The sequence below is a fragment of the Bubalus kerabau genome, chromosome 3 (genome assembly GCF_029407905.1).
Source record: "Bubalus kerabau isolate K-KA32 ecotype Philippines breed swamp buffalo chromosome 3, PCC_UOA_SB_1v2, whole genome shotgun sequence".
Lineage (NCBI taxonomy): Eukaryota > Metazoa > Chordata > Mammalia > Artiodactyla > Bovidae > Bubalus > Bubalus kerabau.
The window spans coordinates 27,973,954-28,000,039 of NC_073626.1; the positions used below are offsets into that span (position 1 = coordinate 27,973,954).

General features: G+C 40.1%; 1 protein-coding gene across 1 annotated transcript in view; it reads left to right on the forward strand.

The window, feature by feature from the left end:
* The window catches only part of PKHD1 (PKHD1 ciliary IPT domain containing fibrocystin/polyductin), a 440,275-nt gene that overhangs the window by 158,159 nt on the left and 256,030 nt on the right, over window positions 1-26,086 (forward strand). The window contains exons 37-40 of the mRNA XM_055574400.1: window positions 16,209-16,419; window positions 16,831-16,988; window positions 20,444-20,635; window positions 24,286-24,411. Coding sequence (XP_055430375.1) covers window positions 16,209-16,419; window positions 16,831-16,988; window positions 20,444-20,635; window positions 24,286-24,411 — 687 coding nt within the window. The remainder of the gene's footprint in view (window positions 1-16,208; window positions 16,420-16,830; window positions 16,989-20,443; window positions 20,636-24,285; window positions 24,412-26,086) is intronic.

Here is a 26,086-nt window from a genome sequence, read left to right on the forward strand (position 1 = left end):
TTTTGTTTTGTTTTTTTTCTCATTGACAATATCCTCTTTCCCTCCAATAGTGCCTGGACTCAGAGTAGGCTTTCAACAAGTATATGTTGTGTGAATAATTGAAATGGAAAGCTTAAACAGAAGCTTCAGGATTAGCTTTGACTGTGTTTGAGTCATAAGCCCATCACTGAAGCTACTGCTATGACCAGGGAAGTGGTGGTCTTATTGGTTGGAATGGAACAAGAAGTAGGACCAACTTTCCAGACCCCCAAGACTACACAATCTGCAACCAAGAGAGGATGGTTTCTTAAGATTAGAGGTGTGTTATCTAACCAGAATAGGGGAATGGGCATATAAAAGCAATAGCTTTTATCTTTTTAAAAGTCTACTTTAAAAATATTTGACAATCTGTTATTTTTACTACTTTTGCTAATTTGAAATTAAAATCAATAAATGTTAACTGAATATTTCAAACCGGTTTAGTTTGGCTGGGAAAAAGTTCCAGTCAGTTAATTCACTAAGTAAAACAAAATTTACTAGTGATAGAAAATTTGGAATTAAAAGCTTCTGCACATCAAAGGAAACTATTAGCAAGGTGAAAAGACAGCCTTCAGAATGGGAGAGAATAATAGCAAATGAAGCAACTGACAAACAACTAATCTCAAAAATATACGAGCAACTCCTACAGCTCAACTCCAGAAAAATAAATGACCCAATCAAAAAATGGGCCAAAGAACTAAATAGACATTTCTCCAAAGAAGACATACAGATGGCTAACAAACACATGAAAAGATGCTCAACATCACTCATTATCAGAGAAATGCAAATCAAAACCACTATGAGGTACCATTTCACACCAGTCAAAATGCCTGTGATCCAGAAGTCTACAAATAATAAATGCTGGAGAGGGTGTGGAGAAAAGGGAACCCTCTTGCACTGTTGGTGGGAATGCAAACTAGTACAGCCACTATGGAGAACAGTGTGGAGATTCCTTAAAAAACTGGAAATAGAACTGCCTTATGATCCAGCAATCCCACTGCTGGGCATACACACTGAGGAAACCAGAAGGGAAAGAGACACGTGTACCCCAGTGTTCATCGCAGCACTGTTTATAATAGCCAGGACATGGAAGCAACCTAGATGTCCATCAGCAGATGAATGGATAAGAAAGCTGTGGTACATATACACAATGGAGTATTACTCAGCCATTAGAAAGAATACATTTGAATCAGTTCTAATGAGGTGGATGAAACTGGAGCCTATTATACAGAGTGAAGTAAGCCAGAAAGAAAAACACCAATACAGTATACTAACGCATATATATGGAATTTAGAAAGATGGTAACAATAACCCAGTGTACGAGACAGCAAAAGAGACACTGATGTATAGAACAGTCTTATGGACTATGTGGGAGAGGGAGAGGGTGGGAAGATTTGGGAGAATAGCATTGAAACATGTAAAATATCATGTATGAAACGAGTTGCCAGTCCAGGTTCGATGCACGATACTGGATGCTTGGGGCTAGTGCACTGGGACGACCCAGAGGGATGGTATGGGGAGGGAGGAGGGAGGAGGGTTCAGGATGGGGAACACATGTATACCTGTGGCAGATTCATTTTGATATTTGGCAAAACTAATACAATTATGTAAAGTTTAAAAATAAAATAAAATTAAAAAAATTTTTTTTTCTGATAACTGTGTTTCATTTTATCTAGACAGTGTTATTGAAAGAATGAGGTTGAGTCTAAGATATATTTTACTTAGGGAATCCAGGACTGCATGGATCTTGATCTAGACTGGCCGCTCTTTTGTGTAAAAATGTACATACTGGGTAATGGCCATCTAAGGCATCAATCCCCAGTATTAGGATTTAGCCCAAGCAAGGGAACCTCTCGTGAGCAATGGTGTGACTAATTCTTGACTAAGCTGTGAAGAGGAAGGACAACTGACCTTTGAAAAAAGTCAACTCTTCAGTGTTTCAGTTTCCATACACAAGTTGAAGATGATTCTAAAACATTTCTCATGATGCTGTTAGGTGATTAAATGAAACAAAACATGTACAGCACTTAGCACAGGAGAGGCATTGAGTGATACCTGCATATCTACTCAGTAAATATTAAATATTGTTGTTATTATTATTATCATGTGCATACTGTTTTGATTTGATGAAGCTGCCTTGTTATTCTGAGAGGGATGGGATGGTGTTTGTTGCTTTCCAGTAATCCGTCAACTGGAAACATTCCTGATAGCCCTCTTGTCCAGCCTTCTCCATATTATGTCCATCACCAGGTTCTGACTTTAATTCTTGAAAGATTCACAAGTCCATTTGCTTCTTGCCACTTCCATGACTACTACCTTAGTTTATAATGCCATCAACTTGGGCCTAGACTTTTGTTTAAGATTTCTAGTTTATCTTTTAGTTGCTGTTTTCACCCCTCTCCAATTCATTGTTTACCCTGGAGCCAGAGTGATCTTTTAAAAATGCAGATCTGTTCACATTACGCCACTGCTCAAAACTCTTCAGTGGCTTTCCATTGTCCCTAAGATAAAGTCCAAAATTTCTAACCTGTTTATAGCACCTTCTCTGATGTAGGTTCCTGTATTTCCTGGTGTGTTTTCCAACCCTCTCTCATTCTCCTCCCCCACTGCTTTTCGGTCTTAGTAACCTTTTTTCTTAATGATGTTTTAAGACTAAAAAAGATCTTAATGACCCAGATAACCATGGTGGTGTGATTACTCACCTAGAGCCAGATATCCTGGAGTCTGAAGTCAAGTGGGCCTTCATCACTATAAACAAAGCTAGTGGAGGTGATGGAATTCCAGCTGAGCTTTTTCAAATCCTAAAAGATGATGCTGTGAACGTGCTGCACTCAATATGCCAGCAATTTGGAAAACTCAGCAGTGGCCACAGGACTGGAAAAGGTCAGTTTTCATTACAATCCCTAAGAAAGGCAATGCCTAAGAATGTTCAAACTACTGCACAATTGCACTCATCTCACATGCTAGCAAAGTAATGCTCAAAATTCTCCAAGCGAGGCTTCAACAGTATATGAACTGAGAACTTCCAGATGTTCAAGTGGGATTTAGAAAAGGCAGAGGAACCAGAGATCAAATTGCCAACATCCATTGGATCATCAAAAAAGAAAGAGAGTCCCAGAAAAACTTCTACTTCTGCTTTATTGACTACACCAAAGCCTTTGACTGTGTGGATCACAACAAACTGGGAAATTCTGAAAGAGATGGGAATAGCAGACAACCTTACCTGTCTCCTGAGAAATCTGTATGCAGGTCAAGAAGCAACAGTTAGAAACAGACATGGAACGACAGACTGGTTCCAGATTGGGAAAGGAGTACGTTTTAGCTTATATGAAGAGTGCATCATGTGAAATGCTGGGCTGAATGAAGCACAAGCTGGAATCAAGATTGCCGGGAGAAATATCAATAAGCCAGGTAGGCAGATGACACCACTCTTACAGCAAAGAGTGAAGCGGAACTAAAGAGACTCTTGAAAGTGAAAGAGAAGAGTGAAAAAGCTGGCTTAAAATTTAACATTTAAAAACTAAGATCATGGCATCCGGTCCCATCAGTCAGTTCAGTTCAGTCGCTCAGTCATGTCCAACTCTTTGCAACCTCATGGACTGCAGCATGCCAGGCCTCGCTGTCCATCACCAACTCCTGGAGTCTACTCAAACTCATCCATTGAATCGGTGATGCCATCGAACCATCTCATCCTCTGTCATCCCTGTCTCTGTCATCTGGTCCCATTACTTCATGGCAAATAGATTGGAAAATAATGGAAACAGTGACAGACTTTATTTTCTTGGGCTCCAAAATCACTGCATATGGTGACTGCAGCTATGAAATTAACAGACACTTGCTTCTTGGAAGAAAAGCTATGACAAATCTAGGAAGCATATTAAAAAGCAGAGATGTTACTTTGCCAACAAAGGTCCATCTAGTCAAAGTTATGGTTTTTCCAGTAGTCGTGTATTGATGCGTGAGTTGGACTGTAAAGAAAGCTGAGCACTGAAGAATTGATGCTTTTGAACTGTGGTGTTGGAGAAGACTCTTGAGAGTCCCTTGGACTGCAAGGATATCAAACCAGTCCGTCCTAAAGGAAATCAGTCCTGAATATTCATTGGAAGAACTGATGCTGAAGCTGAAACTCCAAAATTTCGGCCACCTGATGCGAACTGACTCATTGGAAAAGACTCTGATGCTGGGAAAGATTTGAAGGTGGGAGAAGGGGACGACAGAAGTTGAGATGTTTGGATGGCTTCACCAATTTGATGGACATGAGTTTGAGCAAGCTCCAGGAGTTGGGTGATGGACAGGGAAGCCTGGTGTGCTGCAGTCCACGGGGTCGCAAAGAGTCAGACATGACTGTGTGACTGAACTGATCTGAACCTTCTTTCAGGGGCTTCCCTGGTGGCTCAGTGGTAAAGAATCTGCCTGCAATGCAGGAGACGCAGGTTCTGTCCCTGAGTTGGGAAGATCCCCTGGAGGAGGGCATGACAACCACTCTAGTACTCTTGCCTGGAGAATCCCATGGACAGAGGAGCCTGGCAGGCTGCAGTGCATAGTGTTGCACAGAGTCAAACATGACTGAAGTGACTAAGTAGCAGCAGCAACCTTCTTTCAGGGTTCCCTGTTGGCTCAGTGGTAAAGAATCCACCTGCAATGCAGGAGACACAGGAGACATGGGTTCAATCCATTGGTTGGGAAGATCCCCTGGAGGAGGAAATGGCAAACCCACTCTAGTATTCTTGCTGGAAAAATCCCATGGACAGAGTGGCCTGGTGGGCTACAGTCTGTGGGGTCCCAAAGAGTTGGATGTGACTGAAACACAACTTTCCTTTAGCTTATTAAATGGTTAACGTATTCTAGATTTTACATTTTTTACATTTTTGAGTAGCAAAAGAAATCCAGCTTTGTTAAGTAAATGGAATGCTCCATAGGCAGGAGCATGTGATTTTTCCTTCAAAGAGAATTCTTCCCCATGTATCATCAAAGCAGTATTATTAATATTACTGCTTTCAGCCTGGTCCTGAAGAAAGAGTATCATTAAATTGGGCATTATATTCAGTATTTGTTAAAAATTGGATTTTTACTGAGATTCTGACACTTTATATTAAAAATTTTCAAAGCTACTTTCCATTCTTGCCTCTCATTTAACTCTCACAACAACTCTGTGAAGTAAGAACCACTGGGATTGTAACTTTCATCTCAGAGATGATGAAACTGGGGCCTGGAAGAGGAGGTAACTAATATTCACTCCATCCTCTTCAAGGGCTTATGATGCACCTGGGCTTTCTGCTATTTTACATACACATAGCTGGTGTTTACCTGTGACAGAAAGACAAACACAAGATACTCCTTCCAGGTTTCTGGAATGTTCTTCTTCAGTTTTAATTTTCTCTGATTATCTATGTGGGGCTTTGTTACTTTTGACTCCTTTGTAGTATTTTTGATAGGGGGACAAAGAACCTGCTTCTTCCCCAGTTTGTTATTTGCCTTTAGTATTTTTATGGAATTTTCTGATTTCTATAATGGCAAAATTACAGATATCTTCTTTTGTGGTTTCTGCCTTTGATTTCCTGGTTAGAAAATTCTCACCTATCCAAAGACTATATAAAAGTTTATCTGTTTGTTTCCTGGTACATTTTTATTTTTTTCACATTAGTGTCTTTAATCCAAAGTCAGAAGACAATGGCCTGTGGGCTAAATCTGGCCCTATTTTTGCAAACAAAATTTTATTGAAGCTCAGCCGTGCCCATGTGTTTAGGTGTGTTTATGGCTACTTCTTGATTCTGTGACAGAGCTGAGTAGTTGCAACAGAGGCAATCTGGCCTGCAGACCAAAATCTGTTGTTTGGCTCTGAATAGAAAATGTTTGCCAATCCCTTCTTTAGTTCATCTAGAATTTATTTTGATATAGTGGATAAGTTCGTTATCTAATTTCTTTTCAAATGACTAGTCCATTTTCTCAACACTATCAATTCAACAATGCAATTATGCTATTCTGAAAAAATGCCTCCAAATATGTTCCTACCCCAATTCCTAGAACTCATGAAGGTTTGGCAACAGCAACTTTGCAGGTGTGATTAAGTAAAATATTTTAAAATGGGGAGATTATCCTGGATAATTCAAGTGGGCCCAAGTTAATCACACTGGTCCTTATCAAAGGGATACCGGAGGAGTCAGAGGAGAAGGAGATGCAATGATAGAAGCAGAGAGAGGAGTGAGTGTTTGAAGATGAAGGAGGGGCCACAAGCCAAGGGATATAGGTGGCCGCTGGAAACCAAAAAAGACAAGGAAACAGATTTTCCTCTCAGAGCCTCCAAAAGGAAACAGCTCTGCTTGAATTTTTAACTCAGTGAATCCAGTTTCAGAATTCTAACATCTAGAATCATGAAACAATACATTTACATTTTTTAAAGACATTAATTTTGTGGTTAATTTGTTCAATCATTAGGAAACATACATTCCTTTATCATACGCTAATTTCTTATTTGATAGAGATACAAATAACTGTCTTTTATAAATAAAGAGCTTTTAACAACAAATTTAAGTTCTGGTGTTGGGTATGAATAGACATATCAGTGCAGTTAATGCAAATGACCAACATGAATTTATGTGGGGAGTGCTTGGGTGTGTTCACACTGCCATGTTCACAGGGGAGAGAGATTATTCTTTATTTTTTTGAGTTTTCTCCAATCTTCACCTCATTAGTAATCACAGAAATGCAAAATAAAGTAAAAGTGATTTTTTCCCTTAACAATCAATTTGGTCGATATTAAAGAAGTAGAATGTCTGAGGAATGGGCATTCATATATACTGCTAGTATGCATAGAGCATGTGCAGTTTTTCTGTGAGACAATTTGGTAATAAAATCAAACAGCTTAAAACTAGGCATTTGCCTTGATATGGCAATGTCACTTTTAGGAATTTAAAGTAGTGAAATGATCATGAGTATGCCTAAAATTATGCTCAAGAATGGTCACATCTACACTGTTTATAAAAGGGAAATATTGAGAAAAAACTGAATATGAAAAAATAATGGATTAGTATTTAAAACAGACATTTAAAAAGTGATATACTATGATATTATCATGATATTACACAGTATATAATACAGATGAAAGATGCTCCTACTCTATTAAGTGAGAAAATTTATCAAAATGATATGTACAGAATTATAGAATTTTTGTTTATACATATATGAAATGTCAACATACAAATATAGGGAAAGGATAGAAAAGATGTATATTAATCTGTTGTAATAATTGGTGATGAATGGCTTTATTGTAGTCTTTCTTCTCTGTATTTTTATGTTAAACATTATACATTTATTGGTTTTCTAAAAGAAACAATGTCATTAAAAATTAGCTCTTTCTTCACTGTTACTCCATTCCATAGCATAATCCATAGTAATGATTATCAAAACAATTGTCTAGTAATATATCTGGGTTTTTATATATATAATATATTTGACCATGAATAGAAGTGGGTGTTAAAGATAAGTGCAGAAGCCTTTAGCTCTGACCAGTGGATCTTGCTCCTCTATCTAAAGAACTTTCCACACTATTCTGTAGGGCCTAGGAGGCTCATTGTTCAACTGACCTGAAATCCTCACAGGAGCTGGGAACAGTGCTCTAGATATTTCCACTTATCTTACATTACATGATTTCCTTGGTATTTTGAACTTTATCCTTTGATTCTTCTCAGTCACTTTTAAATCGTAGCACCAACAGTAAAGCTCAGATTGGTTAAAAACAAAAGTTAGCCTTTCTTTCATACCTCTAGAAAAGGCCTTCAATCAGAGTAGGGCTCATTGCACCATCCAGGTAACCTTGGTTAGCCTTGATCTAAACCTTTCTGCCAAATGAATGGCAGAATTCTTAGCACTGGGGGCAGATGTAGTCCCAGGTCTCGTTCATTGCAGTGCAGAAATGTTTGCTGATCAGCTGTGGGTGAAGCCCGTTGGTCTGCGTCTATACAGGATGCCTTAGCCAGTACCACTGGAGATTGTACCAAGGCTGCAGAAGGCTTTCAGTGCACACACAGAATCAAGCTTGCTCAGGATTCCCCTGCCAGGGCTTGCCTTCATCCAAGAGAGAAATCACAGCAAATTTTTCTCAAGGGCAGGGAGAAATGTACCTGCAAAATGCTTCATTCCATCTCTTTGGTCTGCCAGATAATCTTGTTTTAATGCTAATATCACAGTCTTCTAAATAAAAGGGATCTCCTCTAATTCACAAATAGTTTGATTTCAAAGAATTCTCTTCTAAGTTGGTTGTTTGCAATTTGGAATGCATTTGTTCAAAGTTGGTTGAGATTAACACATACACATTACTGTATGTAAAATAGGTAATCAACAAGGACCTACCGTATAGCACAGGGAACTCCACTCACTATTTTGTAATAACCTTTAAAAGAAAATAATCTGAATATGGATATGTATATATGTATAACTGAGTCACTGTGCTGTACACCTGAAACTAACACGATATTAAATCAACTTTACTCCAGTTTTAAAAAGCGCTGATAAACCTTGTGATTAATGACCCCTCTCGGGTGGGTCCTGCTCACCTTTCCAGGCGCATCCCCACTGCGCCTCCTCAGGTCCCCTTCCCTGCCATGCACCTGCATTCCAGCCTTGCCTCTTCTATGGTGGTTATTTGAATGTGTTGCATTACTCCTCGCCACTGTACGCACCTTTGCCGCCTTTGCCTGGAGGGCTCTGCCCATTTTGTTCTTTGCTCAACTGTGGCTTATCCTTCAAGACCCAGCTCTGTTATCACGTGTTCTGGGAAGCATTCCTGGAAACAACCCCCTCCTCTGTGTGAGTGAGGTGCTCCATATCTCTTCATTGGTGGACCCCGAGTGTCCTTCTGTCTTAGCACTTAACAGAGTACATTTATGACGTTTTGTCTATTTCCTGTACTGTTTACGGACGCTGGAATACAGTGACTCTGTTCCCTTTATGTCTTTCTTCCCAGTGCTTCACAGATGTTCATCTACACCAAAGAAAAAATAGCATTCATTGTTTTGCTGTGGATAATGGTGAAGCTGCATACAGAAATAGGGAAAATAATTTGCATATATTTGAGAAAACATTTCTAGTCCTTTTGTGAGTTTCTTTATGTTTCTATTATGTTGTGAACATGATTTTCATGAGATGATTCTTTCCTCCCTCCCTCCTCTTTTCCCCCCCTTTCTTTTTCTCCTCTCTCTCTCTCCCTCCTCACGCACTCCCTTACTGATTTGGAAAGGTCTTGGCAGTTATTCACTTGGAATAAATTGAAATATTGAAGTCCTACAAAACAAACAGAAGATAATTAGTGATTTTAAAGTGTGTTAACCCACAATGATGATTTTCTTTCTTTCCATGCCCATTTGGCAGGATGCTTCTCTGGGCCGGTGTAATTATGGATGAATGTGCTGAAGTGCTTGAACAATAATTTGTAGGAAATACAATTTTGAGTAGAAGTCACTAGTGGGAATAAATGAATAACTTGTTGGTTAACAGGTCAATGTTGAAAACCCAAATAGGTTAAACATTGTATTAACTTATGAGTCAAGAGAACAATCTTTTTTTCTGTAAGCATATGCATAAAATTATTAAGCTTTAAAAACTGTATTTTAATATATTTTTTGATTTGTAGTAAGAAAGGAAGAGGGCCACCTGACCTGAGTTTCTGAAGAAGGAACTCTTCTCAAAATTCTGTAATGACCTATATGGGAAAAGAATCTAAAAAAGAGTGCATGTGTGTGTGTGTGCATGTGTGTGTGTGTGTGCATGTGTGCAAAATTGCCTCAGTTATGTCTGACTCTTTGTGACCCTATGGACTGTAGCCTGCCAGGCTCCTCTGTCCATGGGGTTCTCCAGGCAAGAATACTGGAGTGGGTTGCTATGCCCTCCTCCAGGGGATCTTCCCGACCCAGGGATCGAAACTGCATCTCCTGTGTTTTCTGCATCGGCAGGCGGGTTCTTCACCACTAGTGCCCCCTGGGAAGCCATGTATTACTAATTCATTTTGCTGTACATCAGAAGCTAACATTTTAAATCAACAATACTCCAATAAAAATTAAAGTAGTAAAAAAAACTATCACAAAGAGTTCTGTAAGGTGAAATGACTCACATTTGAAATGTGTACAATGCTGCCTTCATCAGAGAAGTCGGTCAGTCTGTCTTGTACAACTTTTAAATAATATTTATAAGATAAAGGATATAATATTTTGCATATCAAAGCTAATTGGGTACAGTTAATATACAGTTATTTCCAGAGGCTAGAATTCCATTATGTGTCCAGTTCTTTGGTTCTGGATTCAAAGGAGCCAGTTTCAGAATTTGGTGCTGACATCTCCTACTGTGTGATTTTGTCTTCAAAGTATTATTTTAACTTCCTAATCAGTACAGTTTGTTAAAAGGACAAAGGAAACAAAACCCAGAAAAGCAACAGTTCTTACTTTACAGTAACACTGATTAGCACAGGTTGGAATTATTCTAAGTTCTCAATAATGTTCGTGTTATTTTTCAGCTTTTTACATACTGGATATTATATATTTATTGAGGTACATTTCTGATGGAAGTTTGTAGGTGGTTGTCTGGATGGCAATAATCAAAATAGTTTAAATCCCTATGAGTTGAGTGCTAATCAGACTGCTAGAAATTGTGACATTTGTAAAAGAGACATGATGGAAGGCCTTGCATTCAAGGTGGGGAGAGAGACATATGTGCCGTAACAATTACAGAATAACTTGATATGAAATATGTGGTGCTGATTATAGGTTGCATCACTCAAGTTTCTCCAGGCTCCCTGAACCCTTTCAGCCTGTGATATTTGAGTAGTGATAACAAAGAATATTTCTGCCTGCTTTGACTCTCACAGAACCTCCAGCCCTTCGTCCCTGCCTGCTTGATACAGGTGTTCTCATGACAAATATCACCAACTAGTCCATTTTCCTTCTATTTTGGTTTTCTTGATCATTGTCTTCCCTTCAGGAAGGTCCTGGGGCTTCCCTGCTGCCATTGTGTTGGGCACCTGCCATGGAAATACTGAGCACAGGGTGCCAAGGGTGCAGGCTTTCATTGCTGCCCAAGTGGGCCAACCCCCAGGTGTGGAAATGTGCTGTGTTCCATGATGGAACCAAAGGCCACTAGCTTTGTCACTTGGGGTGCCTCCTGACCATCTGATTGCCGAAACTTTGGGGTGCTTGCTTCTCTGTGTTTCAGTCATGATTTTTTCCTCCTTCAGTACTTACTTATTGAACACTTATTATACACAAGACACTGTGATAGACATGACATGTGCTACTATGACACTGTGCAGATATAGTGTAACTTCTGCTGCCATGTTTAATAGCGGAGATGGAGAATAGCAATAATAGAGGTCAAGCCACATGTGCTAAGGGCCAGAGAGAAGAGGGAGACACTGATATGATAGATGCTGAGTTTGACCTAGTTTGGAGGTCTCAGAGACTTCTCTGAAGGACCAGGTTGAACATCATTCTGAAGAATGAGGCAGAGTGAATTGATGAAAGAATCCCAAGCAGAGGAGCATCAGGTACAAAGTCCATCTAGAGAGTTCCCTCAGGGTCTGTCTTCAGGTTCAGTCATGGGTCCATGAGAGAAAACCCATGTCTGAGGCATACCCCATAGCACCTTTGTCATCCTTGCCCGTCTCTTCCTTTTATGCAGAAGAACTCAATCAAATGACCCACAGACCAGCCAGACATGCCTTGGCATGCCTAGTCCCAGGTGTACACAGGCCTTTTACTCAATAAGAACCCCCTTATCACTGTGGGTCTAAAGGAGTCCGTGGACATCAGCATGGGCTGAAACGCCTCCTGAAGTCCAATGGAAGAGGTGAGGCTTGAGCTACTCTTAGAAGAAGTTGGGTGAAGGAGTCTGGATACCTGGTGGAAGGCACAGGACAGGGGCAAAGGGATAGAGAGAGTCAGGGATGATCTTGTTAAATGAGAAGAGACTTGACTTCCTGGAATGGAGAGTTTATTAAGGAGTCAGAGATGATAAAGTGGAGTTTGGTTATGGAGACTCTTGAAGGTCCAGAAGGGAATTTGGGAATTTGTTGCTGAGTACTGTAGGCAGATCATTGTTGTTGTTGCTTAGTCACTCAGTTGTGTCTGACTCTTTGCAACCCCATGGACTGTAGCAGGCCAGGCTCCTCAGTCTTTCACTATCTCCTGGAGTTTGCTTAAATTCATGTCCATTGAGTCAATGATGCCATCTCCTGGAACCTGCTCAAACTCATGTCCATTGAGTCAGTGATGCTATCTAGCCATTTCATCTTATCCCATCCTCTATCTAGCCACCCTCTTCTCCTTTTGCCTTCAGTCTTTCCCAGCATCAGGACCTTTTCCAGTGAGTTGGCTCTTTGCCTCAGGTGGTCAAAGTATTGGAGCTTCAGCTTTAGCTTCAGCATCAGTCCTTCCGTTGAATATTTAGGGTTGATTTCCTTTAGGATTGACTGGTTTGATCTTCTTGCTGTCCAAGTGTTTCTCAAGAGTCTTCTCCAGCACTACAGTTTTAAAGCATCAATTCTTCAGCACTCAGCCTTCTTTATGGCCCAGCTCTCACATCCGTAGATGACTACTGGGAAAACCATAGTTTTGAGTATATAGGCCTTTGTTGCAAAGTAATGTCTCTGCTTTTTTAATGTGTCATCTAGGCTTGTCACCCTGCTTATTTAACTTATATGCAGAGTACATTATGAGAAATGCTGGGCTGGAAGAAGCACAAGCTGGAATCAAGATTGCTGGGAGAAATATCAATAACCTCAGATATGCAGATGACACCACCCTTATGGCAGAAAGTGAAGAGGAACTAAAAAGCCTCTTGATGAAAGTGAAAGTGGAGAGTGAAAAAGTTGGCTTAAAGCTCAACATTCAGAAAACTAAGATCATGGCATCTGGTCCCATCACTTCATGGAAAATAGATGGGGAAACAGTGGAAACAGTGTCAGATTTTATTTTGGGGGTCTCCAAAATCACTGCAGATGGTGCTTGCAGCCATGAAATTAAAAGACGCTTCCTCCTTGGAAGGAAAGTTATGACCAACCTAGATAGCATATTGAAAAGCAGAGACATTACTTTGCCAAAAAAAGGTCCATCTAGTCAAGGCTATGGTTTTTCCAGTGGTCATGTATGGATGTGAGAGTTGGCTGAGCGCCGAAGGATTGATGCTTTTGAACTGTGGTGTTGGAGAAGACTCTTGAGAGTCCCTTGGACTGCAAGGAGATCCAACCAGTCCATTCTGAAGGAGATCAGCCCTGGGATTTCTTTGGAAGGAATGATGCTAAAGCTGGAACTCCAGAACTTTGGTCACTTCATGTGAAGAGTTGACTCATTGGAAAAGACTCTGATGCTGGGAGGGATTGGGGGCAGGAGGAGAAGGGGACGACAGAGGATGAGATGGCTGGATGGCATACCGACTCGATGGACATGAGTTTGAGTGAACTCCGGGAGATGATGATGGACAGGGAGGCCTGGCGTGCTGCGATTCATAGGGTTGCAAAGAGTCGGACACAACCCAGCGACTGAACTGAACTGAAGGCTTGTCATGGCTTTCTTTACAATGAATGAGTGTCTTTTAATTTCATGGCTACAGTCACCATCAGCAGTGATTTTGGAGCACAAGAAAATAAAATCTATCACTGCTTCCACATTTTCCCCTTCTATTTGTCTTGAAGCAATGGGATTGGATGCTATGATCTTAGTTTTTTGAATGTTGAGTTTTAAGCCAGCTTTTTCACTCTCTTCTTTCATCCTCATCAAGATCCTCTTTAGCTTCTCTTCACTTGAGGTATCTTAGTAGGCAGATACTGCAGATTAATGAACAAACAAGGGATGTAATTAAAAAAGAACAATGCACAATGGTCATAGGATTAAAAATTGTTCCTAGAAGGTCTAGCTCAGATGGTTATTGCATTCATTTTGACATTCTCAAGTTTGAGAATATTTGTCTGGGATAGCTCAGTTGGTAAAGAATCTACCTGCAATGCCGGAGATCCTGGTTAGATTCCTGGGTCAGGAAGATCCGCTGGAGAAGGGATAGGCTATCACTCCAGTATTCTTGAGCTTCCCTTCTGCCTCAGCTGGTAAAGAATCTGCTCACAATGCAGAAGACCTGGGTTTGAGCCCTGGGTTGGGAAGATCCCCTGGAAAAGGGAAAGGCTACCCACTCCAGTATTCTTGCCTGGAGAATTCCATGGACTGTATAGTTCATGGGGTTGCAAAGAGTCAGACATGACTGAGAGACTTTCACTTTCAAGTTTGAGATGATGGTAATTTATCCAAATATTCATATCTGCTATATAGCTACAAATATGAGGCTGGCACTCATAAAACACCAAGACTGATCTTTTAGTTATACACATAGAAGTGTGCTATTTTTGCAATGAGAGTGAATAAGTTATGAGATAATTTTACTGCTTTCTAGAGACTCTGTCAACATTTGAAAGGCCTTAAGTTTATGTTAATAGTTAAAAAATCCACTTCAAAATTCCCTGTGAATTTTTCCATTTATTTTGACTTGACTGCTATTTAGAAGAATGCTTAGTTGAAAAATATCTTTGTCGTGTCAAATTTTGGTTCTGACACAGGCAGCTGCTTGTTGATAGGTGCATAGTAGGGTGCTCTTTGCTTATTGATTATTATGAATTATTATTGATCACAGTGTATAATCATATTTTGCCATCATATTTTGTCGTTGACAGACATTTTTGATGCATGGTAGAGATGTTTCTGTGTAGACTTTGAAGAACAGATCATAGAAATTCACACGTATATAAATATGCATACACACTGAAATAGACTTTATTTTATTTATTGTTCCCAAAGGTTAAAACATACAAACAGGAATAAAATTAAAATTATTTTCTTTAGACATGATTTATGTGTTAATTTTCACCTGCTCTATAATTAGAAATTTTGAACTCTGGGAATTTTTTTTTAAGATAAAATTATTGCCCGAGTAAACTTCAGAAATTATATCATTAACCCAGAGACCTTTCTAAGCCTAGAACAACATTGCTGGTACAAGTGCCACCACTCTCCAACAAAGACAAATAAATAAAGAGGGAAGTTTAAAATAATTTGAAAATGATTTATTGTTGGCCACCTCTGTAGTTAGAGATTCAAATATTATTACTTTAGTTTAACAAGGGAGGACAGGAAGTTGCTGTGAGCTAAAGGTAAATTATGATCAGTTGTGAAGGAGGAGGAACTGTACCAAGGAGAGGAGTTGGGAGGAAGCCTTGTGTTTTCTGAGGTACTGCTCCAGATAAAGGCTGGAAAAAAAAAATCTCTGCCTTGATCTTTGTTGGAAAAGGCCAGAGTAAACTACAAGTCTGACTACCTTCTTGAATCTTTGCTGGTTAAGGAGCAGCTTATGGTTTGGGAAGGGTCAGATAGTTGCACTGGAGCCTAAAACAAACCAAGTTATTTAAGGTCACACATTCCACTTTTTTTCTGCTCTGCTTAGCCATCCTATCCCTAGATACACCCCATGTTAGAGTAAGAAGGGATTACTTAACACACCAAGACTTAGGTTGATCATTCTCATGGTAATTTTTATTTTTAACTCTACTATCACCATTTGTACAGTGAGTTGAAGTTTTAAGTTTAGAAATTCATGGTGAACTTATATCTTGGAGCACCTAATAGTCATTGGTTTTAATTTGGAAGAATGAGGTGATAAATTTTATTCTCAAAACAGTGTGATGCAGGGAAGGAAGAGAGAAGACTTAAATATATTGAGAAGTTGTTATGTGGCAAAGTCCACACTACATGTTTCATAGATATTATCTCATCAAATTGTCTTAAACCCCTAGGAGGGAAAGCTTTGCTGCTTCTGCTTTGTAACTGAGGAAAGTGAAACCCACCTCTAAGTATATTATCCAAAGGAACATAGTTAGAATATGGCAAGACTGTGATTCAGCTATAAATTTATTATGACTTCAACCCTGTGTTTTTCACCCCATACCATTCTCTGTCTTGAATTATTGTCACCGTGCAACAGACAGGAAAACTAATACGCAAAAAGTAATATAGTGATATCACCTTTGGTGATAGCACCAATGCTTATAGAACCTGAAGCTTGATTTCCCAGGTTCTTCTTTCACTAAAGTCTTTGGCTGAATAACATCACATTCATATTAAGTTTTAAAAATGTCTAAAGGCAAGTTTCCCTTGGACTTGCTTTAGGTTCACTCCCAGAAGTAGTGGTCACCCATCTTCGAGCATCTGCCAATGCCCATGACACAGTGTTGGCTCTGGAAGATGCTGTCGATTGGCACGCTGGGGACGAAGTCCTTGTCATCAGCGGGATGGGTGCTGAAGATGCCAAGCCTAAGGAAGAGATTGTCACCGTGGAGACTGTGCATAGTACAGACCTCCAGCTGAGGTCACCCTTGAGGTACTGCATGCCAGCTTGGCTCCATTTAGATGGAAGATGAGGTCTTAACTGTGTAGGTGACCAACACAGCTGGTCAAAAGACATTTGTTTGTCTTTCAATAATATCATTTACATTAAATCACAGTAGACATTTTAGCAAGAAAATGACAAAATATGAAATATTTGGAAGATTTAGACTTCTTAAATAAGTTTCTCTTGTAAGACTAGAACTTTTGTCTTTTAGTAGATGGTCACTGCAATGGTCAGCATAGTTCCTAATTTTCACATACATGTGGCTATTTTTCACTCTTCTGTGTCTGAGTTTCTAAAGAAATAAAGTCCCAGATGGAGGATTAGGCTAATTTAATGGCTTACTATTCATTCTAAGACTTGGAGTGTTATTTTCAGATTTCTTTTTTTTTTTCTTTTCAGATATTCTCACAACTCCACAGAGAATTGGGTGGCTGGAGAGCACCATGTTTTAAAGGTCATGCTGGTTCTACTCAGCAGGAGTATTACCATACAGGGAAATCTCACTGATGAGAGAGTGCAGTTCCTTGCTTCATGCCAGGGGGCCAGTGCTTCAGAAGGTAGAGAACAATTTGTTGGGAAGTCTATAATGGATGAAAAACAGTGTTCTTACTGTTCAATGATATGTGGTATGGTTGACTTCTTTCAATTAGTGTGTTCCTAATACAGTAAGAAAGTGAAGTCGCTCAGTTGTGCCTGACTCTTTGTGACCCCATGGACAGTAGCCTGCACCAAGCTCCTCCGTCCATGGTATTTTCAAGGCAAGAGTACTGAAGTGGGTTGCCATTTCCTTCTCCAGGGAATCTTCCCAACCCAGAGATCGAACCCAGGTCTCTCACACTATACACAGATGCTTTACCGTCTGAGCCACCAAGTCCCCTGTAAACAAATGAGTTATCTTCTGAGAGCATGTTCATAAGTCCAATTTGTAAGTTCAACAAAGCTGGCCTAGGCACTCAGCTCACACAATCGGCTATATAGTACTGTACTGTAATAGGTTCATAATACGTTCCATACAAGTAATACATAAAAAAAGCAAGCAACCACAAAAAAATAAAGAAAACATTCTCAATCTTACAGTAAGTTACCTTGAAAAGTGCAGTAGCACAGTAAAAGAGCTGGCATATAGGGGCTGGCACCTAGTGAACTGGTAAGAGCTACTGATTGGAAGAGAGAGAGGACTTGGGAGATGGTAGAGTTGAAGGATAATTAGCAATAGGAGACTGAGGGCAAGCTGCAGTTTCACTCATTCCTGACATTGACAGAATGCATGTTTAAATCTTTGAAAGTTTGAAACTTGAAGGTATGAATGTAGGGGAATTGCTGTGTTCTGTAGATTTCAGAATGCTCTTGATAAATCGTCATTTCCTCTCCTGCCCTCAACCCCCTTGTGAAAGAGATAGGCAACAGTATTTGCTTGAGAAATTAATTATTTCTTTGGGGAAAAAATATTCCTGTTATATAATAAAATCTGAAGAGTTGAATTAAATTTTCAGGTCAGAGGTTATAATGAAACTGATTCCCATCCTTCTCTACAATTCTCAGGAAAAGTGCTTAATGCCAGAGTCAGCGATACAGGCAGCATGTTCTAATGAGTTAGACTTGGAAGGCTCTTCCCTCCCCCCACCATTCCCACTTTTGGAGTTTGTTTTCTGAGGGAAACTACCACATACTTTAAGTAAGTGGTTGAAAAAGTCAATCTATCTTCGAGAAGAATAACAGGCACTGAATCACACTGATGTACCTATTAAACATCTATTTCAGGGATGGTTAGTTTAGTAGGTTATGTTTTGGTTTTCCAGGCTGTAGATTATGAGGCTTTCACATGTTGGGAAGACATCATTTGTCAACTTTGGTCCAGAATGGTGTGGGTGTCAAGGATGACTCCCAGGCATGAGCTCTGGATGGATGAGGAGGCTATTTATTGAGATGGGAAGGGAAACAGGTTTGGGGGGTGGGAGGGTAGAGATCATGAGTTTAATTTTGTACATGTTGAGATGCCAGGCCAGCATGTGACTGGAGATGTCTGGAGCCTGGAAGAAATGTCAAGTCCAGAGTTAAAGATTTGAGTCATGTCTATGTATTAGAGGCCTGTGGGGATAATATTGGTATATGGTTGGGTAAGAGGGACTTTGACCCTGCCCCCCACCCCCTAGTCATCTAGTTCACAATTGTGTCATTCTGAAAAAAAAAAAAAAAAGTTTTCATCCAGTGGGTTGGAATGCAGTGACTGCTAAATTTAACATTTCTGCTAAACTGGCATCTGCAGTCAATTACAGACGCTCTTGGTAGTTCTCATACAGGTATTCTCAGATCGTATTGTGCAAAACACGGCATTTAATCATGCTCCAAGAGAGATCATGCCTCTGGGTTTGGGCCATTATAAATCTGTTGTCTCCTGATGAAAAAAATAATCTCTAGTTCTACCACAACTCTTATATATGACTAAAAAATTCCAAAAATAAAACAAAATTCATAGACCTTAATTGAAAAAATAACTTATCATTCACCTCTTCTTTTTATGGAGCTCGAATATGGAAACAACGTAGCCAAAAACCATAACAAGAGGCCTAGACGCTGGAAAATATTATGGCTCACTGGCATACATGGTTAAAATGGTGATAAAATGTACAAATACCAAATACCTCTTTATTCACCTCTAATATCACTTCATGGCAAATAGATGGGGAGACAATGGAAACAGTGAGAGACTTTATTTTGGGGGGCTCCAAAATCACTGTAGATGGTGACTGCAGCCATGAAATTAAAAGACACTTGTTCCTTGGAAGAAAGGTCTATGACCAACATAGACAGCATATTAAAAAGCAGAGACACTACTTTGCCAACAAAGGTCCATCTAGTCAAAGCTATGGTTTTTCCAGTAGTCATGTATGGATGTGAGTAGGACTGTAAAGAAAGCTGAGTGCCAAAGAATTGATTCTTTTGAACTGTGGTGTTGGAGAAGACTCTTGAGAGTCCCTTGGACTACCAGGAGATCCAACCAGTCCATACCAAAGGAAATCGGTCCTGAAAATTCACTGCAAGGACTGAAGCTGAAGCTTCAATACTTTGGCCACCTGATGCAAAGAACTGACTCATTGGAAAAGACCATGATGCTGGGAAAGATTGAAGGCAGGAGGAGAAGGAGATGACAGAGGATGAGATGGTTGGATGGCATTGCCAACTTGATGGACATGAGTTTGAGTAAACTCTGGGAATTGGTGATGGACAGGAAGCCTGATGTGCTGCAGTCCATGGGGTTGCAAAGAGTTGAACATGATTGAGCAACTAAACTGAACTGATATGCATTTTCTGAGACTGACAACAGATGACTGTTAGAATGACCCATAATTTTGTATTAGTGGCTCTTCTTCATTGGTTTATTAACCTGGATAATAAAGAGTTAATTCAGGAGATGATTTCTTCTCCATCCTGAGGTTAGTTCACCCTACCAAATGCCAGGTATCCTCACTAGGGCTCTGCTGGGACTGAGGCGTTGGTGTGGGAGTGGCTCAGTCGTTTCTTTGGAGCTCTTTTCCATTTCTTCGATGGCATCGTTGCTATGTCCTCAAACCATAAAGCAGCAAAATATTGGGAAAACTCCACTGGACGGCAAAGAGATGTGATTACATTTAGCACTCACATGTCTTCTCTTCAATTATCCACCCACCAGAGGGTCATTTTATTGCACACTCCCTCAGGGGGATCTTTTGGATTGTAATAAGCATCTATTTAGGTTGGGTTTATGGGTTCTCATCAGGCTTTTTGTGATAATAATTAAGGTGATTGATTTGGGGGCTTCTGGAAATAATAGAGTGAAGGCAACATCATGTTTTAGTTATCAGATGTTTTAATTAATAATCCAAAGGGGAGAATTGAAGTAAAAGGGAAGTAAGGTTAGTAAATAAACAGTCACGGTCTGTCCTTTGTGCCACAGTGCCTTTCATACTGGGAGATTTGATTAGAATCATGTTGTACCTTCTTCTGTGCCCCTTGACTTCATTCTGTGTCTCAGGTGATTTGCAGAACTGTTTGTATTCCAAGAGTGAGAAGATGCTGGGATCCAGGGATTTGGGGGCCAGAGTCATCGTTCAGTCCTTTCCGGAGGAGCCCAGCCGGATCCAGTTGAAGGGAGTGCAGTTCCGGGACTTGGGGCAAGTCTTCCACAAGCACATGAGCTCGCTGATGCTGGTAGGAGCTATGAGAGGTGAGGAGGCCCAGGCATGATGTCTCATCTTTCTTCTTCTATATTCAAGGCTCTCCATGCAAGGGGGTCCTGGTAGGTGGTATGTGGGAACATGGGGGGTTCAGAGGTGGATAACTATACCTTAGGTCTATGGTTCAGAGAGTCACTTGGAGAGCTTATTAAAATTCTCACTTGGAGACCCTGTCTCAGACAAATTGTGATCCAAAGTGAGCCTAGAAAAACTGAATTTTTAACCTTCTGATTCTGGAACAAGTAATCCAAGTTTCCCTTTGAGAAATGTCACTATAGGTACAGCAGATGTGGAGGGAACCACACAAATCCATGTTTTGAATCCTGCCACTACAACGTACTGGCTTTGTGACTACAGATAGATTGACATTAAATAGTATAAATTATCAGTCAAGGATAGTGGAAAGCACTTTGGGAAGATGTCCTAACACAGAGGAATCCCCTGCCTGGGAAAAGTGGGGAGAATGGCTGAGAACCAGGCTCTCTTCCTGGGGAAGCAGACAGAGCGTGCAGACCTTGGCCAGACCTGAAGAGATACGAGGGAAGCAGCAGACATCCAAGGCAGCTGGAGACAAGTAGATAAAAAGGTTCAGGATGGGGAACACATGTATACCTGTGGCGGATTCATTTTGATATTTGGCAAAACTAATACAGTTATGTAAAGTTAAAAAAAAAAAAAAAAGATCAGAATCAGAAAAGAAGAACATGAGCAGATGTACTGATAAAGGCTCTGAGATCAAAGTTGGAGGAGTGTAGGAGCATCTAGGGTGAAATTCCAATGCCAGAGTCTGATATATGGAGTTGAGAGATGGGTACAGATGCTGAGCGATGAGGACAGCAGCCCCGTTGCAGTTACGCTCCCCTGCCCTCAGCACCTCAACACCCACACAGCCAAGCTCTCCCTTCCTTGGTAAGGTGGTGCTCCAGAAGTCAATGCCTGACAAAGCACATCAGGGCACATGGGAGGTTCGGTGGGGCTTGAAAAGTGCTAGAATCACAACAGGCATTGACAAAGTAATCCATGAGGTCATTGAAGGCAGGATTCTGGCTAGCAGCATTTTTTCTCATTTCAAATTATCTGCTTGCCAAGAATACCTCTCCTAATTTTCCAAGATCTCTTCCACCTTATTTATTTCTACACTCTTTAGGGGGATGGGTCCCTCACATGGTTCTTTCCCAAGTACATTAGGATGATCAGAATCTTTGTACCATTCTTCTGGTTCTTTGGTCTCCTGGTGCTTATAATGCTGAGGAATAGTTGATGTGGGTCAGTTCCAGTATGGCTACCCACTCCAGTATTCTTGCCTTGAGAAATCTGTGGACAGAGGAGCCTGGGGGGCTACAGTCCGGGGGCTACAGTCCATGGGTTGCAAGTTGGACTGGATTGAAAGGCTAACACTTTCACTTTCACTTTTCAGTGCTTTACCAAAGTTTGAAATCCACTGAATTAATACATTATCCCCTGTAGGTCTCTGTTAAAATGCAAATGTGTTTCCTGGGAGGGGGGAAACCCATTAACCCAGAGGTTAGAAACTTCTGGCATGCTTGCCAAAGAATCCTTTATTGTTTCATGCCCTACAGGCTCTCATGACCTGTGTGGCCAGCTGTCCTCAGTCACAGAGTTAGAGGGTGTTGGAATCTTTGCTTGATTAAATCTTTAGAGGTTTACCCTTCCCTGAACTCACCCACCATAGCTCTGTTAACACATTAGTCCTTACTGGTTGTTCAGATGTACCATTGTATTCTGAGGGGCAAGCAGTGATGTTGTGGTGGAGACCTGCTCAGGAAAGTCTGCAGCAGGCAGCGTTCCTACATGAGTGGATGTGGATGGGCTAACTTATTAGTGAGTGATGTGAAGGCATCTGGTGCTGGGATCAAGGCGAATCTATAGACTTTCTGTCTATGGAGACATTGTAGTTGAGATTTTTCTGCTGCTGCTGCTGCTAAGTCACTTCAGTCATATCCGACTCTATGCGACCCCATAGACGGCAGCCCACCAGGCTCCCCCGTCCCTGGATTCTCCAGGCAAGAACACTGGAGTGGGTTGCCATTTCCTTCTCCAATGCATGAAAGTGAAAAGTGAAAGTGAAGTCGCTCAGTTGTGGCCGACCCTCAGCGACCCCATGGACTGCAGCCTACCAGGCTCCTCCGTCCATGGGATTTTCCAGGCAGGAGTACTGGAGTGGGGTGCCATTGCCTTCTCCGTGAGATTTTTCTAGATAGTCCCAAGGTCAAAAGTCAAATTATTACATAAACCAAAGCCATTTTTCTAATACTTCAAACATTTGGTATCGATATAATCTCTCTCCCTGTCTGGAAATAATACAAAGCTTCTTTTTCAGGATTTATAATTTTATTATCCAAATAAAACATTTTAATTATTTTAATGTGAGTTTTCTCCATCAGACTCAAGATACACAAACACAGAATTTACTTAGTTTTATTCATCTTTATACCTCTGGCACAAGACATAATTCCTGAAATATATAGTTGATACTCAGTAAATAGTTGTTCATTAATTGATTCAGTCCCACATGTATCGATTTGGGAGGTCATAAAATATGTTCATGGAGCTAGTGTAATGATTTTCTTAAATGTCAGTTTCTCTTAGCACAGTAGAAGGTATTTCCCTCCAGTTCCACAGACCACCATATTCAAATGTGAGAGTTCTGGTCCTCAGACTGATCTCTAGCTTTACTTACAATTTGGATAAATCAGGAATTTGGGATTAAGAGATTCACACTGCTATATGTGAAATAGATAAACAGCAAAGACCTATTTATTGTATAGCACAAGGAACTATGTTCAATATTTTGTAATAATCTATAATGGAAAAGTTTATGAAAGGGAATATGTATATATACACACACACATATATATATATATATACACATATATACACATATGTATGTATAACTGAATTACTTTGCTGTATACCTGAAATATTATAAATCAACTATACTTCAATTAAAAAAATAACTTCATAGCTCAAGATATAATACTACCTCTTCTCATGCTGGATGCAGTTTTCAGAGGTCAGAATTGGTCTGTAAGCCTTAGCTGTTTGTTTCTTGATCTGCTCTCCACTACACTGTGATGAGAAGTGGAAGTGAAGTCGCTCAGTCATGTCCGACTCTTTGCGACCCCATGGACTGTAGCCCACCAGGCTTCTCCGTCCATGGGATTTTCCAGGCAAGAATATTGGAGTGGGTTGCCATTGCCTTCTCCAGGACATCTTCCTGATCCAGGGATTGAACCCAGGTCTCCCACATTGTAGGCAGACGCTTTACTGTCTGAGCCACCAGGGAAGTCCAAAGAGTAGATACCAAAGATGGCGGCCACCAGGACCTCTTGAGAGCCGTGCATTCCTCATGGTTTGGCCATGCTATCTCTTTCTCAGATGGTTTTCTTTTCTGACATGTGGCCCTTGGATTCCACTATGGTCATCTTTGGTGTCTTTAAGATACATTGGTCTAAGCTGCCTGTTTTTTAAATTTCTGCTGCCAACTCCTTATTTCTTGAATTTTATTATTGTGTGGAAGAATGTTCGTAGTTATATTCTAGCAGCATTTGGGGATGATCAACAGAATGTGAGGAACCTTTGAGATTCCCTACTGTTTACCGTCCTCTTTGTTGTTCAGGCTCCTACATGCAGGGTTGCACAGTGTGGCGGTCCTTCAGCAGAGGCCTCAGCATGTCGCAGGCCTCAGGCCTGAAGGTGGACAGGAACGTGTTCTATGGTATTTCAGGTCATGCACTGCTGGTGGGTAAGTGAGATCGGCTTGTTTAACTTCGACATTCTGGTGGAGGATGCGTTCTTTTTTAAAAAAGAATTATTGTTCCCAGATTTGAATTTCCAATTTGTAAAAACTTTAGTCTCTGAGCTTTAGAAACAGACTGTAGTTAAAAATTCTAGTTGTAAATTCAGTCTTTAATTAGCTTACTAAGCTTTACCCATAGGAAATTAATTTTTATTTTTTGTTTCTTTAAATGTATTTTAAAAATTTTATGGAAGTATAGTTGGCTTATAATGCTGGGTTAACTTCTGCTATACAGCAAAATGGTTCAGTTATGCACATATATATATATATATATATAAATTCTTTTTTCATTTTCTTTTCCATTGTGGTTTATCACGAGATATTGAGTATAGTTCTCTGTGCTCTGTAGTAGGACCTTGTTTATCCGTCCTCTGTGTAATAGTTTACATCTTCTAGTCCCCAACTCCCAATCCTTCCCTCTCCCACCCCACTACCCCCTGGCAACCACAAGTCTGTTCTCCATATCTGTGAGTCTGTCTCTCAGGAAACTGATTTTTAAAGATGGACGTTTCAGTTCATGTTAATCAATATACAATAAATATAAAATTTATTGTCAGCAATTTTAATAATAATTCAAAGTCACATAAATATGTCTTTGTGCAACCTCATGAAGTGTCAAACCTGGATGTTGAACAAGGAATTAAACATTTTTGAATCCTGTTCTTCACTACTTCTGTGGCTTGTTGAAGAAGCCTGTTTTAAGAATTTTCTAAATGGTCATCTGTATTGACATTTGTTTCCTAAAGTCCATTCCCTTTGTGATGCTTAGAGTTATCCTTAAAAATATCAGACTGCATCATCTTAAAGCCCTTTAAGAATTTATTTCTTTTAGAATATAATCCAGAATCCTTACTCTGGCTTAAAAAACTCCCTTAGTGACGCTGCTTCTAGTAACCTTGGTATACCTGTCTTGCTCTTTTTCTCTCCCTCTGTACTCTCACTACACTGACCTTTTTAATTCTTTCAAAAGGCCAAACTTTCTCCTGCCTCAGGACCTTTGCACAGCCCTTGCCTTCTGATCATACCATTCATTCTCCTCCTATAATAGCCCTCCCCAACACTCCCAAATCAAGTCTGTCTGTTTAAACTCTTTTATCACCAATCATTACTTATTGATTTAAAATTGTACATCATGTTTCTGATCATCTGATCAATGTCTGTTTTTCTATTAATACCAGATTTCATGTGAACATCATCTTCTTAGTACTTAACAGAACTTTTAAATAGTGCATTTGGAGTTATATTTGTTGAAAGAAATAAATCTGTTAATGAACAAAAGGTCTTTGGTTATATCAGAATAACCAAATCAGAGGTTTTCACTGAAAGGAAAACTGTAATTGTACTTGTTAGCTAGTGTGTTCTATTTAAATTAATTCTGTGATATCATCAGTGGGAAAATTTGCATGTTTCATTTAGGAATGATCTGTTAAGATAAAAGCTAGAAAGGTTCTAACTGTGGGAGGGAAATAGTTTAGTGAGAAAATATGGATCATGTAAACTAACTCCAGGGCTTCCCTGATAGCTCAGCTGGTAAAGAATATGCCTGCAAGGCAGGAGACCCCAGTTCAATTCCTGGGTCAGGAAGATTCCCTGGTGAAGGGTAGGCTACCCACTCCAGTAC